The sequence below is a fragment of the Papilio polytes genome, unplaced genomic scaffold, assembly GCF_000836215.1.
Source record: "Papilio polytes unplaced genomic scaffold, Ppol_1.0 DF821289.1, whole genome shotgun sequence".
NCBI lineage: Eukaryota > Metazoa > Arthropoda > Insecta > Lepidoptera > Papilionidae > Papilio > Papilio polytes.
In genome coordinates, this window is record NW_013527915.1 from 4,227,456 (window position 1) to 4,245,627 (window position 18,172).

An 18,172-nucleotide genomic window follows, 5' to 3' on the forward strand; every position below is an offset into this window, starting at 1 on the left:
TACAATTATAACAGAGTAATTTAGGATACCCCCTCTTTTAAATTTCATTAAAATTACAAAAAAGGCATTTTTGTTTTTATAGACGAGACCAAATGCTTTACCTTACTATAAGCGTCTTTAGTGATGGTATAGTGTATAGTAAACCATTTGCTATCACCGTCTACCATGACCCTGTTATTTAGCATCCATTTTCTTATTTATTCAGATGTTGGTTATTTACATGTTTTTGTATAGTGAAAATACGACCGTAGTTCTCCGCCAGTGTTTATATAATGAACATCGCTAACTACACTCTGTGCGGTTACTTTGGAGTTTCTGAAGAACTTTACGATACGATTGGACGTTTCGTTATACTTTTAGTGCAAGAGCCCGGCAACCTAAAGTTGTACTTTCTTGTATAATTTACGATTCCTATGGAAAATACTGCAAGAAGTAGAAATTAATAGATTGGTAGATGTGTCTGCTAAATGTAATTTTTTATTTAAATTATCTCAATTATCTTAATTATCTCAAAAAAAAAAACACTCGGTACTATTGAAAACACAAATACGGTGTCTAACTTCGATTCGGCGATTTGTATATAGAACTCGGATGTTTTCGTTAAAATTCGAGGTAAACGTCCGAATTGGATTTTTGCAATTGCATTTTTACAACGAAGTCTATCGTCCACTGGCTCTTGGTCTATATGGTTCCGGAAACACGTAGCGTTTCGCGCTTCAACTATTACGTTTATTTTTGTTAGGAAAAATCATTCAACGGTGCAAACATTTCCATGCGGTTGTTTCGTCAGCACACAGAATATTTTTTACAAAAATACTGCATATATTTCCCAGGTACGTTCCCTTTGAACAAATCCACTTAACATAAAAATCATATCGAGTCATACAAAGCACTATTAAAAAAAACGATCAAAGTTCTAAAACAAGTCTAAGCGCTAGGATATTTGAAACTTGTCTTATAATTCGTAACACATTTATTTCGACATTTTTATCCTATAATAAATCTAATACTTATACATTCCTTGCATTTAATTGTTTTAAATATAGAAGAACAAGATTTACGTTTACTTAAAACAAATCAGTGTGAAATCAATTATGCCGTACTACCACCGTTTGGTTGGCGGCCAAAATATTAAACGAGACATAAAGGAAAGGCCTCAAAGGATATGAAAAACAATTATTATGTTGGCCCGACTCACGCAATAAACAGCGCACGTCACACTATAAAACAATAATAAACATCAAATTTAAGGATATTATCTAATAACAATGCGAAAGGGTTTTTTTCTATTATAATTTTTATACTCCACATATTTAGTAGATATCTCTGAATATCGAAAAATAGTTACAGGTGAATGTCTTAAGAAAAATATCATCTGTAGCACTCAAACTTTTTTGCATACATTTTTGACCCATCATCATCTTTCTGCTTATCCTACTCCCGTAAGGTCGGCGCAACAAGTTTTTGTCCTCCACTTAACTGTATCATAAGTCATCTCAATTATCACTCCCTTTTTGATCATGTCACCTTTCACGCAATCCGTTCATCTCTTTCCAGCTCTACCTCTACCGATGTATCCCATTTTTTGACCCACAATCGTCATATAGGGTTCGACAATGTTTAAAATTTCATAACCATTCTACTTCAAAAATGTTATTAAATTCGAAATACATTCGTACAACATTGTTTGGAGTAATCTGCAACTCGCAGGACCGAATCCCATTTTAATTAAGTCCAGTAAAGCTGAATTTAATTCTCTTTTGCTCTACATGAAAAATATCTCCAATGAACAAGTTTTATGACTTCATATGCGGTAGTAGTAAAATTTCAAATTTCAAGCCATAAACACATACTTTAGTGACGCTATAAATTTTTAATATTCTATAATAAATTTAACCTACTTTTTAAATTACTTGACTCTATGACCTAGTATAGAGACTACAGGAGATGAAAAAGTAAATTTTAAGCTCGTTTACACACAAAAAATAGTAATTGTTCTATAAAAGAGTATGAAAAGAGAGCTACACCCAGAAATCTCAGAACTAATATCTCTGAAGAACATTAACTGGAAATCTTTTGTTAACTCAACTAACATACAAAAAGGTCGGTCGTAAATGTTAGCATGTTCTTTAGTATACACTATCAAAACTGTACACAGGTACGGTTAGTAATTTATATAAACATTCTGAGTCAGCGGCCGGGCTATGTAGACTCGCGTAAACATCTAACAGAGGTATAGTCGATTGACGCTCTGTCCGCATTGACGGACTGTTTATAAAGTACTCCTAGTTATGATGTTAGAATACACATGCAAAGTCAAGAACATCGTTCTCACACATGTTGTAAACACTGTTAATATTATGTTGAGATTTAGCCAGTGATGAAAACCGGTTCATCAATTTTCAACATTTTTTATATCTAGATGAATCATCATGTTTTAACTCATAAAAAATATATATAGTAGATAGTAGACAATTTACCTTACTGTAACATAACTTTTTACGTACTATTATCGTGTATATAAAATTGATCATTTTATTCAATTAAACTTTTTGATCGTCTCTATAGATGTTTTAGGATATTAAAGGCCTGTCCCACCACTGACTGATAAAGGCTCAGATAGCTTAAAAATGACGTCACTGTCAGATAAGGTAAATCCGATATTTCCATTACATATTTTACACGTTGTTTTGTTATCAGAATTTACAATTTGGTGGGGCAGGCCCTAACTTTAACCAAAAGGTTAGTTCTTCATTGAAGTATCTTTGATTTATTTCAAAGGTTATAAAGTTACCTTGTGTTTGTCTCTCGATGCAGTATACAGCACCCATCCGACGTAGACGAACATGATGAGTGCGGGCACAACGAGACTGGCCACGACTGGTATGCGGCGTACCCACGCATGGTAGATGGCCAGAATCAGCAACGAAATGCCAACTAAGATAGCTATGTAGCGACCGGTACGTCGCCGTTCCTCCTGAAACAAGACAGTAAGGTTATTCTTTTAATTAGTCTGACGTCAAGTTATAAGGGACGATGAATTTTAATAACTCCATAAGTAAAATTACTTGTTCTAATGAACCAAATTCCCTATAAAAAATAAGAAAAAAGTATATAAAGTGCTTTGCGTGTATCACAAACGTTATAGGAATTCGTAGCTACATATTGTGTTTTCAAATGATTATATCTTTGGAAATAAGTAGCCATAATAAATACAAAATATAATGAGTTATTTTTGTGTAGAGCATTATGTTTTTATAAATCAACTACCGTTTATTATCTTTTATTGTCCAAAAAAGAAGTCAATTTATGAATGCAGTTGATGAAATGGAATAGTAATATAAAACATATTTCTTGGAACCCAAAAGCCTGACAGTTGGGTCCATCTTTAGATAGACAAAGTCGGTCACAGACAGTCATAAATAAATTCGAATGCGTAGGCGTCTTTGTGCGTAAGTGATGCACGTAGCAATAAAGCACTAATTAGTGTGCGTTAGATTAATGGTAGCTCACAGTTAGACTGTCCATTCGTCTCGTCTGAAATCATCAAGTCTGATGTGTTTATTTTTAAATTTGCTTACGCAAATCACATTATATGAGACACAAAAGGTGTCGTCCTCAGGTCATTGAGAGCTCAAGTGACTTCATATGAGTGTGTCTTGCTCTTAGTAAAACTGCCATTTAGACAGACTAATTAGCGTAGATGTAATGTAAATAACAGTGATTTGGTCAAAAAAGAAACAACTGCCATAGTGCAAATATTAAAATCTAAAATCAAAAATAACTTCAAAGTCAACTGTAGCGTAGTAACATCAGTTTAAAAGATATGAAAATGTTATTCTTTATTACTTAATAACTTTGTAATGATCTCCTTAATAATGCTTTTTAACAGAGTTCTTTTGTACATACGTCATAGAGGTACATATCTATTTATTGTTTTTTTGTTTTCCAATACTAGTTAACATAAAATATCTAAATACTAGATTTAAGTTTTAAGTATTTTTTATGTTTTCGAACACGTTAATTCGGTCTTAGGATAGCTGCTTCATTCCTCACTACTACATAATACCTATTTTTAGTACCAGACAAAAAATCTTTGTAACATGTCTTCCTTTAAAATAACAGATTAATGTTAGGTAAATCTTTGCAAATACATAAGAATTTTATAAATAAACAAATTGTGAATATTATTTATTTTACTCACATAATATTTATGAAAAAAATCTTCAGTTTCAGGTCTAAATATACGTACATATGTAAACATCACTGCTAACAGCACAAGGGAAAACTTTGAGACTTCTTAAGACATTGGATATAAAAATCCAAAAACACAAATTGACCGAAATATCGACGTATGCTCGCTCGATCCGCGAGACGTGCCTTTACTGAGAAAAGAAAATATTTAACTAAAAGTACTCTGTACGAATGGAAATTAGAATGAGTAGGTGTGAAGTTTTAACACGTGTCTGAATTACTTTATTAAGTTTTTTGCCATTAGATTGCGTGCGTCGATAATTTATTAATAATGCATTTACGTTATAAAGGAGGCAGTTAACTATATCATTTTTTATTAACTTATTGATACTTAAAAAGCAGATTTGTAACAATTAAGTAGTTATAAATTCTTTGATATTTACGTGATACGTTATCTTTAGTATAATTTTGGCAAATTTTGAAGCACAAAGACTTAAAAATCTGTAAGAATAGTGTTAGCATCGTGACAACCTAATTGCACTCTTAAATAACTTTTTTTAATTATTAAATCAGTCAAAAACAATCAAGACTATGTCAAGGTTATTTTTATTTTCAAGAAACATTAAATTTTGCAATTTTTGAATAAACACTTTCAATCAAGAAGCCAAATGTTTTTAAAAACGTCATGCATGTGCATGCTTTCTCTTAAAATTTTCGACACTCATTAAATCTTTTCTTTCGTAAATGAAAATAACACATCGCCTGTTAATCTGTTTGTTGAATGAGTTGTTAGTTATAGAATCCAGATTACCTCGGTTCTTCGCTTCGACATTTCGATTTGCTAAAAATGTAAATGCACTCACCTTAATAGACGACACTGGAGGGGCCGGCAAAAGACTGATAGAACCACGGACTTCGTTATTCAATTTTAAATTCATTATTCTGGAAATAAAGTACCGTTCAAATAAAAAAAATAAGGTAAAAATAACCAAAAACTAGGTAAACAAAACATAAGCAAATTGGTCGTAAATAATATTTTTTTAATTATCATAGACAATTTTGTGTAAATTTTTTTCTGTCCAGCCAGCTATAAAAAAATATTTTAATGACTTTTAAATACTTTGATACGTTTTACGATATCGTTAAATAGCGTAACAGCTTTACTCAAACTTAACGATAATCTTTTTAACGATATCCAAAACACTGACGAAGCAGAAAAAAATATGATCAAAACTTTATTCGGTAGAGATAAAGTGTAGCACTTGAACTAAAAAATCACAGATAAAAAATAATAACAGTCAAAAAGAACAGACACACCTGTCACACGATAGTCAAACGGAGATAGTAGAACCGCGGATTCATCCATCCAAGGCAAACACGTAGACAAGACAACATGCGTGTGCGCGTGACTCCCGAGACCGGCGGGCATACACTGCAGTCAGAATTAACGCGACTGCATAATGATCTTACGCCTTATTTACTTCGGCCGTAAAAGAGACGTTAAAGCCGGCTAAGCAAGAAGCAACGCTCCCGTGCCTCCATAACAACCGACCCCGTAACAATGATGCGATTAATCAGTCGAAACATAAATATCGACGTCGGATGCTTACCAGATCGGATTTTTATTGGATGAATAATGTTAACCATACCACTGTGTCTGTAAACATTTTTTCCACCCAAATTCCTTAATTTACGATAGTCAAAGCCAAGCGAAATTCGCTAACAGACCGCCTTCACGAACTTAAATAAACCGATTTCCTGTATTTGTGTTTGTACAGCACAGGAAACTTTAGACAAAACGATAAGCCGATATCTCTTCAAATCAGACATGACGTAAGTTCTATAGCTATGGAGGACGATTTGCATTTGTAAGAATAATTGTGATCAAACATCCTAACAAATTCGTACATTTTGACATCTAACTGACAGATATTTTTAAAGACAAATGAACAACAGAGAGTGTATCTATTAAAATAAGAATGTATTAAACAATAGGCACAATCAAAACCTAGGTAACGCTCCTACATTGACATCTCAATTCTGTAATGAAATTCCCTAGACACCGTTAAACTCAACGACTGGAAACAGTAGCGAGCCATTAAACAACGTGGATCTCACAAAACTTTTCCATTATCAAGAAATGAAGGTATTTACAACCGGCGTCTGGTCATTCTCTTTGATTTATATTTCATTTTTCAATTGACGTAATCGAGTAACGAAATATAAAAGAGAAAATAGATTAACTCGTTCTTTGTGCAGTCAAAATTGTTGGCTATTGTATTGTTGAATCCGGCGCCAAATTGCGTATCCGTTTATTTTTGAATACGCACCTGCGTGTGTTTACATTGATACGACTGCTATCCTTTTTCGATACATTTATTTTTAATTTCTAAAGTAAGAATATTCTAAATTCAAACAAGAATTTAAACTATAGGTACTTGTGATGGTACTTATCTTTTTCGCCATATAGCATATTTGTACACAAAATTCTCATTAACGTCATAAACAAAAAAATACGCAGTTAAGATGTAAAAAAATCTAATGTTTCCATTTCTTTTTGGTAATAACTTCTTTTATACGACGAATCTTAGAGTTTAAGTAAAGTAGTAAAGTAAGCTACCCATGGAGAATGTACAGGGTTCCCACAAACCAAAAGGTTTAAGAACCTAAAGTAAAAGACAAGACTGTATTTAATATATTTGGAATGAATAAATAAATAAAATAAGTGACAACCGTTTTCGTTAATTTTGTATAAACTATTGCTATAAGTTACAAAGTACTTTAAGTTAAATGGCCAAGCAACAACTTACAAGAATACATATTTAGTACCAAAGCCGAACGTCTTAAGAAAATAAAGTTTCCTTTTCAAAGTTAGTTACAACTTACGTTTAAAACTCGTTCCAAGTTAAATAAAATAGTACGATTCTACTTTAAAAGTTTTCAAAGTACAACAATACTCTTTTTATATTTATAATTAGAACATTATATACCATTATTCCGTCTCAAAAGACATTAGAACCGTTTTTTAATCTTGCATACATTATAATATTACCTACTGTATTCTAAATATCTTAAACAATTTTAAGGAGTGTTTATAAAAAACTTAAAATAACTTAGTAAAGCAGTTCAATTATAGAAAAAAACACATAAATAATTCAACATTTCTCTGTAACTTTGAATTATATTTATAAATCGAATCATTATTAATAAACAAACTTTAAAAGGTTAGGCTAGGTTACGCACAAAATGTCATTGAACCCTCGCATGGCAGACTGCCCGTGCAGCATTGCCAACATTGTGACACCATAACTCTTGTCTACGGCCTGCCAAGTATTAGTTACTTTTATCAAGGGACTGGATATAATTATCAATCTATTTTGCTATCCGTACATCGTACCGCACGAAACAACAACAAGTATACGCCTACAAGAATTAATACTTAATGTTTTAAAATTTATAATCTGTGATAATTACTGATGACAGATAATCACTTTATTAGAGAACATGATTAGCCTTTCATACTTACGAGCAGGTTAACAGTGGTAGCCTGCGATATATTTTAAAGAATGGCCCGGCTCGCTCGGTGCAATACCACAATCATACAGAAGACAGGCGTGAAGTGGAGACAATTCCATGTTTCCTCTGATGAGTGTGCATCCCAGAAGCCTTTTAGTCCCTTTCCACCCTTTTCATATAGGAAAGAATAGGAAAGGATAGTGGATTTGACGGTGAAAGATATATACATAGTAAACATCCACTTTGTGTGCGTGTCCTCCGTTGGTTAAGGGTAGGCAATAGGTAACGCATTTGTAATTGCAATCTAAATGGTCGCTTCTCTATTTCGTTGAATTCATTAATAAAAAAATAAAATTTTATCAAACCTCAACAAAGCGATAACTTCAGTTACAATTTATAATCTTTGCCACTGTGATTACCGATGAAATATTGTGCGTTCATTTCGAGCAGTTATTATATTAATGGGCGATAAAAAGTCACACGTGGCGCTTTCCTGTGCTTATTTACCAAATTAAACACGTACCTGACCTAATTACGCGTTATTGTAACACTCATCGTTAAATAATAACCAAAAATTTTGAAGTCATAAAAAAGCTGTTCATTTGACATTTTACGCACATTGTTACATTTAATTCGAAATTTGAAATCGCTTCTTTACTTACTTATTAAATCACTAGCTTTCTTTGAACTAAATTAAATACAAATCAATAGCCTATATGTTCTTCCAGACTATCCTCTACATCTACATTAAATTTCATCGAAATGCGTTAAGCCGTTTAGGCTACAAACTCAAACACCCATCCATCTATCTAAACTATCACATTAAAATATTAGTGTGATAAATGTTCTTACGATTGGATTAATAAAAAATAATTCGCAGTCGAAAAAAAATCTGTATTTAAAACGAACGATATTTAACTGTCAAACACAGTTCGAAGTTTGAACTACACACACGAGTTAATTAAAAGTTAAACGCACTATGCATTTCAGACTATTCGCTAAAAATTTATTGAGTTTTCTACTTAGATTTATAAAATAATCATACTAATACTAATATTCTAAATATGAAAGTTTAGATGGATGGATGGGTCGATGTTTGTAAGAGTTTGTAACCGAAACAGCTGAACGGATTTCGATGAAAATTGCTAAAGATATAGAGGATAGCCTGGAAGAACACATAGGCTACTCACTTTTGTTTTTTAATTCCTCGCGAACGGAGGTGTGGGCGAAAGCAAGTTGTATAATAAGTGTTTAATTATAAAGGGTAAAGTATTTCCTAAATAATTTATATTAAAAACTTTTACATTAATTGTACTATCGTAGTATTCTTTTCGGTTTTTATTTATATTTCTTGCAGATATCTGGCACAAAAATTGGAAATAAATAGGACGATGATAGCCAATTTCGTTACATTCTCCTTGACCTAGTTGTTACCTCGTCAGTACAAAGGCTTGATGACATTAACAAATTCACGCGTCCCCCTTGTTCTGTTATAAACGGATCTTTTCATTTCAATCACGATGGAAAGCGTCGAACTGTGAAATTACTTCCGTTGCTTATTATCGTAAACAGTCGAATCATCACGAGCACGAAACAAATTCAAACCTAATAACATGAATTGGTAAGCTTATGGCTAAAGGACTTTTGCTCGAAATTATTCAAAAATTCCTTGAAATATTAACAAAAAGGAATACATTTAATCATACCATCTTAACCCTTATTAGCAGGATGATGCATTAATACATCAGTCTTTTCTTACCCAATAGAAATATTTTGCAAAAAAACCTTTTTTTTTCCCTTAATCTATGTTCAACTACCCGTTTAAATTTATGGTATTTAAAAAAATAAAATCGTCCTTAAGGGTTAAGGATTACTAGCGCCCTGGGCGAGATTTGCAGTGCCCCTTTTCAACACTATTGAAGGAGGTAGGGCATAATGAGAATACGTAAATCATAGACCTGTGGCGCCCCTTTCTGTCCATCACCCTTAGCTGTTGCCTGAATTTAAGTACATAAAGATCGTTTTTCCTAAAGTAAGCGCACCTTTTATACAATCTAATATTACAGTTTTAAAAGTAGAACTTTAAAATAATTATAATGATACTGAAAACGGTATCTATTATCACAAACTGATACATCATTGTAACCAAGCTTGTAAGATTTTTATCGTTTCTATTCGCGACATTTTTATGTCATCACGTAAAATACAAAGTATGGTTTTATAATAAAAATATTGGACAAAAGATAATATCTGGTTTTAGAAATATCTACCTAATATAGATATCGCATTGGTTGCATACTAACTATTGCCCTCGACTTCGTCCACGCAATATTAAGATAAAAAGGTAGCCTCTTATATGCCCCTCTATGTCAGCTACCCTTCATTGAAAGTCCGGTCGAAATAACCAGGAATATACGCGACTTGCGGACAGACGGACAGACAAAAAAACTTTTAACGCGATTTTCTTTATCCGCAACGCAAATACATCATCTTCCCGAAATCTGAAATTTTTCTTTTGATATTACAAACAGACACTCCATTTTTTTATATGTATAGATAGATAGATTACTGTAAGGAAAGAATAGACCTTAATATGTTCATTTGTTTTAGATCAGATATAATTTAACGGACGCAAAAAATTACAGATTAAGGTCAAAAGAAACCTATAAATGGGTTCTTTGTCTGGCTGCGAACTGACGTTATAGCGATGAGCATCCAACTACATCTTTTACGGTTTTTTTGTATCAAACGGAAGCGATGTGGAAAATGTTTCAAATGAAGTAAAATGTACCTTCCACTTTTGTGACAAGTTCTATATTTGTATGAAGCGCCTCGAAGAGACAAAAGCCCTCGTTAGAAAGCCGCTGTGTTGTGCAAAGTTCAACTATTTATGTTCTATACGTGGAATGAACCGCTTGACACATCGCTCTACCAAATGTTAGATTAGAACTCCTGAGTCTCTTTCAGCCGGTATACAAAAATTGTATGTCAACTTTTTTACACCTCTTGAGAGACTAGTAGTATTTTAACAAGTTCTAAAAATTTCTTTTACGAGATTCTCATGAACCTACGATGGATATTCATATTGGAAAGTAAATCTTGAGCCTTGTAGTAACAATTCATTGAGATCGCTAATCTGTATAGATGGATAAGAGTTTGCTAAGAATAACTGCTTTTGCTTTGCCTCGATTATGAACGCCTTTTTTAAAAATGGCCTTTTTAACTTTAAAGTTACTGATGAGATAAGTCTAAACCGCTATCGTCAGTGCCAAAAATGTGGAAATCAAATTGACACCAAATACATTTTATTGCTTGTCCATTTACAACAAGGCTTTAGATTTACTGGTAATTTTTACGATAAATGAAATGTTTGAAAAATAAGTCATTACTGGTTTCCCGTGTCTTTGTAATTATATCTACAATTTTGTTCAATGGATAGAATCATCCAGATGTACATTCTACATACCTTGATTATTATCGTACAATTTGGCATTTATTCCGAATATATCTAGAAAATGCGTACGAACAGTGAACCGTTAAATGATATCCGTCATGAGGAGCCATGAACTTTGAACTGCCTGTAAGCCTTAGTACAAAATAGATTAGTAGCGATGCGTAAAAATGACATGACCCTAAAACGGATATGGTCCCGAACCCTCCGTAATTGCTTCTACGAGACAGCTATTTTTTTTTCTTAGAACATATCTTGTACAATGGATAAGAAAATACAATTTGAATTTGTAAAAAAAAACGGAAATTAAAAATGTGCTCGACTGTAAAGAAAAATAAATAACTTCCTGTCGACTGTCGTTTAGAAAATTTGGTACGTTTTCCAACTTGCCTGAATATGTTAATAGGATTTTACGATTTTTCCGACGTCCGTGTTTTCCCGAACGACAAATACAAAGTAACTTTGAGTAGAAAATGTCGTGTTTTATAGCGGGCTGTGATAAATCGTTAAACTTTGGCGGCTAATATGTTTTTGAATTTAAAAATAATGTTCAAGTTTCTTGTATAATCTCTTTTTTATATATTATGTACTAGTTATTGCTCGCGACTTCATCCACGTGTTAATAAAATAAGAAATGTAACCTATGTCACTCACTGAAACATAGCTTTTTAATGGTGCAATATTTTTTTAATATTGGCCCAGTAGTTTGTGAGTTATTACTATACATACAAAAATCCATAAATACAAATCTTTCCTCTTTATAATATTAGTATAGTTTTCACGTTTAATGAGTTCATTGGATCAGATTATAAAACACACATTGCTATTTCCAACATGAGTTTATCAAATAGAATACGCGATTGATAATTCTAGTTCAAGTTTCAGTTAGTTTAGGAATGAAATAAAACAACGTTATTAAAAATAAACACTGGAATTTATTATTAAAATAAATGGTTTCAACATAATGCATTACATACATTACATACATTAAATGTACAGTTAGGAAAACCTGCGGTAATCCACTTACAGAAAAATGCCTTTTACTAGTAACCGATCGTGTAGTAATGAGTTGTGCAACGACGAGATAAAAAGCGACCTTTTTGTACACATTTAAAAGCTGTGTCCTATTCGTTACTATATCAATGTGTACAATACATTACACCGACGGTATCGTTTGGAACACCGTCAGATTCCCTGATAGTACTTTTATGTAACTAACTAAACTAATCAAGTCTACAAATATCTCCTATATCACAATTGTTTATAGAATCTTTAAAGTAGTTCCACAGAGTTTTTATAGGACAAAGTTCTTTTTCACACATCGGCAATTTGATAATCCTTTCTTGATGAAGAGTCAATATATAATCACCGTCTTCACATCTGTTGATAATAAAACTACGTAAGAGCGGGTACACGTGCCAGTAAAATTCAATAGTCAGCATACCAGTAAAATGTAGCTAGCATACCATTTTTTGTGACTGATTTGTCACTGTTTGCCTTAAAGATTTACAGATTCACCGGGCTTGAGGTGGCCGAGCGCATGGCGCATAGCCTAAACCTCGTTTATGAGTAACTAAGCTCGAGGGTTCCCCAGGAGCCTCAGCACGAGCCGTTAATTCATTATTATTACCGGATTGGGTAGCATACCAATTACTTATTGTTCTGGTTACTGTATGCTAGGTACTGGCATGCAATTCAGCGATTACACATGCCAGTAGCTTGTACACTCGCACGTGATAGCTACAGGAATGTTTAAACGTAAACTGGCATGCAAAAAATTAGCAAGAAATTTGGCAGCACAACATTTGAGTAGTCATATTCTAAGGATAATTAATTAATAATTGATTTTCTAGTTTGTTTTTAAGACTTACATTTAATTCTGTATCCAGAAATTAGTATAGAAATTATTGAAAAGTTAATTTATAGAAATTTCTATTTTAAAGAGTGGGGTTGATGTTTCTAATAGCCACATACAGCTTCAACGATCACTTAAGTAATTTTCTCATACATATATGTCTGTTTGAAGAATTAAAACTTACTTGTAAAGCACAAAAGCTAAGTTAGAAGCAAAGCAGTCGATGTTAGAAGTTCTCCAAGTTCTGTGTACATCCATAGTATCCGCCTTCAGCGCACGCGTCTTGTACATTTCTATATGAGTTAGTAATTTCAATAATGTACCCGAATGTGCAAACAGAAAAGTTGCATTCGGTCCATCTTCACTAAAATATGAAAAAAAAATCAACTTTATTTTAAAATATTAGTAGATTTTTGTTAATTTACTAATATTTTCTTTAACCATTCCAACTAAGCTCTAGGATATGGTTCACGACAGTAGTCGAATGGCGGGATTCGAACCCTCGACCGCAAGATCGGTCCGTGCCCCAAACCATTAGGCTATTGGCGTTTAAAAACTATACCATAAGAAAATGTACTTGTAAAGTTTTAAAATAAAAATATTCTCAAAATAAAATCACACTTTGGTACTGATATCATAGCTGTTCTCGTGACTTCGTCCGCGTGAAATTAAAAAATAATAAAAAGCTTAGCCTATGTTACTCACAGATAAATTACCTTTCTAACGGTGAAAGTATTATTAAAATCCTCCCAGTAGTGTTTGAGTTATTGCAATAAATACAAAAATAAAACTCTTTCCTCTTTATAATATTAGTGAAACATTACTAAAAATGTTACATTATTACCTGAATTTCTCAAAGAGATTCTTCATCAACATACAAGCTTGTTGGGACGTTAAATTATACCCATAGCCGTCCAACCAATAATGTTTCAAATCTATGTAATACTCCAACACCTAAAATAATCAAATTAATTAAAAATTATAAAGGATCAAAGCATATATTCAATGAATTATAATAGGAACATTCCTAATATGTAATAGTTTAGCACATAGTAAAGGACTCGAGAAAAAAATCAAAATTCATCAAAAAATGTGCCAAAACTATACTAACATAATAAATACGAAAGTTTAGATGGATAGATGGATGTTTGTTAGAGTTTGTAGCCTAAACTGCAACTGGGGTATGGAGCGGTATTTTGCGGTCGAGGGTTCGAATCCCGCCATTCGACTATTGTCGTGAACCATATCCTAGCACAAGCCTAGAGCTTAGTTGCAATGGTTAAAGGAAATATTAATAAATTAAAAAAATCTTTTGTGTTTCTTAATTCCACGCGGACGGAGCAGCAAGCGAAAGCTAGTTCTCAATATTTGTTAGATTGTGACTATCATTAACCTCTTTCGTAAGCCATCTTATTTTTAATGAAGGTAAATATTTATTTACCTCTGCTCCACTCCGATCAAATCCATAACACCAAGGTGATAAATGATTTTTCCGCCACGCGGTTTCGTAACCACAAATTTTAAACATAAGAACTACAGTATCTGGAATAAAATAATGATATAAATATAAATACCACAAAAAAAAAACATTCTAATCCGACTTATTTTTAACTTTGACAAACGCAAGCCTAATTGCAAGGATGTGAAAAAAGCATTTTCTTATAAAATAGAGTATTTTCAGTCAGTCATAACACATAAGAAATTCAACCAAAATGGGTAAGAAATATGATAATGTTAGGCCATAAATAACCAAGCAAGTAACCAATACATTTCCTTGCAACAGACATGTGCCATGTGCAGGTGTTTAAATGTGAACTGGCATGCCAGGTACAGACCAGTTGTACCAGTGATTGGCTTGTTGGAAATGCATGTTAGTGTAAATAGAAAATTAATGGAATTGAATTTATTTTTTTAGTAATATTCTATTGTGTATAGTATCTGATGGTAATATATAATTTAGTATAAATGCAGCAAATAGCAAAGCAAGCCAGTAACTACCCATACTACAAACCTAAACTCAATGTTCTATTAAGACTGAGCCTTTGAGATATGGACTCAAGAGTTTTATTCATTAATTCACTATTGCCAAATATTTTTTGTTCCTTATAAGTACTGGAATTTTTCTTAACTTGCTTTTGCCACTTGTCACAGTGTTTATAAAACTGAAAAATCAATTCAAGGTAATATATTGATAACTATAATACAAAAAATAAATAAAAAAGGCTATAAAGATCATGCAAACTAAACAATTTTAGATTAGACACTATTGTTCAAATATTTTTTATCTCAACAATACTAAGTAAAACTTAAGTTTAATTAAATAAAATTTGTTTTTAAAAATTATGCTTTTTTTGTTAAAAAATAAATAAAAACGCACCCTTAGAACCATATCTATTTTAGTAGCTGGAGCAAATACGACTTGTTGAGATATTTTTCTATCAAATAGTCCAACTGTAAAATATCTTGCACTTTGCTGGGCTCTTTGTGTTGCTGTGTATCGAAACTGGAAAAAATAACCAAGCAATTGCCTACAGATCCAAAATTCTGTTATTTTTTCATACAAAAATGGTAAAAACATGGAATTTGCTAATATTTTTTACAATTACCTCAAAGGTTTTGTTGTTATATTCTTTTCTTATAGCATTGGGAAATCTCTTTTGTGTTCTTTCAGCCAGCAATATCATTTCATTCTGCCCTTCATATGTCAAATACTTTTCTTTTTCAATTTCTAAATTGTTAGACCACTTCTCAAAATCCTCCAATTGTTCTGAACTCAAGGATCCTTTAAAATACACATTCACTTATAAACTTCCTTAATATTTCATTAATTATAGTTTGAATTGTCAGATATATTAACTACATAAACATACCTTTTCCAATTTTATGTTGCATCAATATTTCATGTTTCAAATCTTTCAGAACTGTGTTCATACCTAGTATATCCTTTGCACTCGGCAATCTTGTACCATGTCGCACTACCATCCATATTTTGGTATCCTTGCAACCTAAAGTAAACAATAATTAGTGTAACACATTTCAACGATAATTAGAAATGTTGTGCATTACTTACGTGGATATATAATCTTGGAGTCTTCTTTATTATACCTGAATCTATAAGGTGTCCTAGTACCTAAATGTTTACTAATGTCTTCAATTTTAATACTGAAAGATGAATTAAGTACGATATAAAAGATCATTAAACTGTATAACAACATTACTTTTGCCTTTAACAAAGCAACAGTGTTCAATTTAACATAAATATATTATTAAATAACGGAGTACGGTGAAATCCTAAAAATATAATGTTTTTCTATTTTGTTGATATCAATTTTGACAAATGAAAATGACACTGACAGAACGAATTCACAGCTTGATTAAAAAAGATAACACAGACGACATAAAAACTTTGTTAATAATCGATTTTTCTCCTGACCTTAACAGTTTTGTGAAAGGCCAAATTATAATTAATTCGCCATTTGAAAGTTATAATTTTTATTTGGTAAAATATATGGTTCGAAAGTAAAAATTAATTTTAACAATTGTCAATTATGTTTAATCTTTGACCACACATTAAAACTTTGAAGTTTTCAATTTCTATAAATCCATTAAAAATTACTTTTAAAAGTATTATTGAGTAGGTAAAGTGATACATTTGTCTTAATGCTATCTATATTATTAATTCAAATAAATTGTGTAAAATAAATTGGATACATAACCTCTAAAGAGATGGCTACTGCATACGGAATACATATTGGTAACAGTTCTGGATGTTTGGCTGCATATTCGAATGGAGCCCCTGCTGTGATAGCTAACGACGCAGGTGATAGAGTGACTCCTGCGATAGTGGCACTGAATGCTTCAGAATGGGAAATTGGTCTACCAGCCAAGTCGGGGCAACCGTCATCCAAATCAATTATAAAACATAATAAACGTCTTATGAATTGTGATTTTACTGAAGAAGATTTAGCATATGTAGAAGCGTCATCATCATGTCGTATACAAAATGAGGAAAAAGTTGTATATGAGTTTGAGACAAGTGAAACAACTCTTTGTTTAAATCCAGATAAAATAGCCACAAAAATCTACTCGAAACTATTCACTATTGCCAGTCATTCCGTAGGAAGTGATGGTGATTTGAAATTAGTTGTAGCAGCACCCCTGCATTGGACAAGTGCTAGTCGGGACAGACTTACAAAATGTGCTGAATTAGCTGGTTTTGATGTTCTCCAAGTTATTAGTGAACCAGCAGCAGCATTGCTTGCTTATAATATAACTGAAGATGCCTCCGATGAATTGAATGTTTTAGTTTATAGGTTAGGAGGATCTACTTGTGATGCTTCAATTGTTAAAGTATCGGGTGGATTCATGTCTGTTGAGAAAAACATCTTCCGCTCAGATTTAGGAGGACAGTGTTTGACTCAAGATCTTGCAGAGTACATTGCTCAAGAGTTCAAACAAAAATGGAAGTTAGACCCTCATGAAAGTCGTAGAGCAATGGCTAAGTTGCTGCATCATGCAGATAATTGTAAACATGTCCTGTCAACTCTAAACTCAGCGCATGTGTTTATTGAGTCTCTCGTAGATGGTGTAGACTGGAGCCAAAATGTAACAAGAGCAAGATTTGAAAACATAATTTCATCAAGGGTAACAGCATGTATAGAGCCAGCACAAAAAGCAATTGAGAGTTTTGAGGGCAAAATTTCCAAAATTGTTCTGTGTGGTGGAAGTATGAAAATACCAAAATTACAATCTGCAATTGCTAATCTATTACCCAAGGCTGAAGTTTTATCAGGGATCAGCCCTGATGAAGTTATTGCTGTGGGTTGTGCTTATGAAGCTGGACTTTTACTAGACATGCCTGAATCTAACTTTACAGATGTTAATACTGAAGTAGAATTTTTGGGAAGAGATATTTATATGAAGTATTTAGATCAAACTATTAAATTGTTCAAAGAGGGAACAGCACCATTCACTCAAAATATTACAACTGTAGATCCTGGTGAAGATGTAAAGGATATTAATTTTACTTTACATGAAAATCCGGATACTGAAGAATTTGCTACAGAGTCATTTAATGTTGAAAATCTAAGTAAACCATTTACATTAAAAGCAACACTGGAACAGACAAAAATTTCACTGCAAGTAGAATAGCAGAA

At 32.5% G+C, this 18,172-nt stretch overlaps 3 protein-coding genes across 3 annotated transcripts in view; 1 reads left to right on the top strand and 2 right to left on the bottom strand.

Annotated features, from left to right (window-relative positions):
• LOC106109228 overlaps positions 1 to 7,099 on the bottom strand; it is a 10,732-nt gene extending 3,633 nt beyond the window's left edge. Inside the window, exons 1-4 of the mRNA XM_013290639.1 lie at positions 7,081 to 7,099; positions 5,512 to 5,626; positions 5,058 to 5,136; positions 2,795 to 2,977 (exon numbers count right to left, since the gene is read on the bottom strand). Coding sequence (XP_013146093.1) covers positions 2,795 to 2,977; positions 5,058 to 5,132 — 258 coding nt within the window. The 5' untranslated portion in view covers positions 5,133 to 5,136; positions 5,512 to 5,626; positions 7,081 to 7,099. The remainder of the gene's footprint in view (positions 1 to 2,794; positions 2,978 to 5,057; positions 5,137 to 5,511; positions 5,627 to 7,080) is intronic.
• A 4,977-nt stretch (positions 7,100 to 12,076) lies between these two features.
• Positions 12,077 to 16,325, bottom strand: LOC106109194 (multiple inositol polyphosphate phosphatase 1-like). Its single transcript, XM_013290600.1, has 9 exons — positions 16,087 to 16,325; positions 15,887 to 16,021; positions 15,623 to 15,798; positions 15,394 to 15,519; positions 15,028 to 15,178; positions 14,458 to 14,558; positions 13,861 to 13,970; positions 13,201 to 13,380; positions 12,077 to 12,541 (listed from the first exon to the last, which is right to left on the bottom strand). The coding sequence occupies exons 1-9, from the start codon at positions 16,229 to 16,231 to the stop codon at positions 12,385 to 12,387; spliced, it is 1,281 nt and encodes a 426-aa protein (XP_013146054.1). The 5' UTR covers positions 16,232 to 16,325; the 3' UTR covers positions 12,077 to 12,384.
• Positions 16,326 to 16,572: 247 nt separating this feature from the next.
• Positions 16,573 to 18,172, top strand: part of LOC106109412 (heat shock 70 kDa protein 14) — a 7,847-nt gene continuing 6,247 nt past the window's right edge. The window contains exon 1 of the mRNA XM_013290910.1: positions 16,573 to 18,172. Within this exon, the coding sequence (XP_013146364.1) occupies positions 16,743 to 18,167 (1,425 nt within the window). The 5' untranslated portion in view covers positions 16,573 to 16,742 and the 3' untranslated portion in view covers positions 18,168 to 18,172.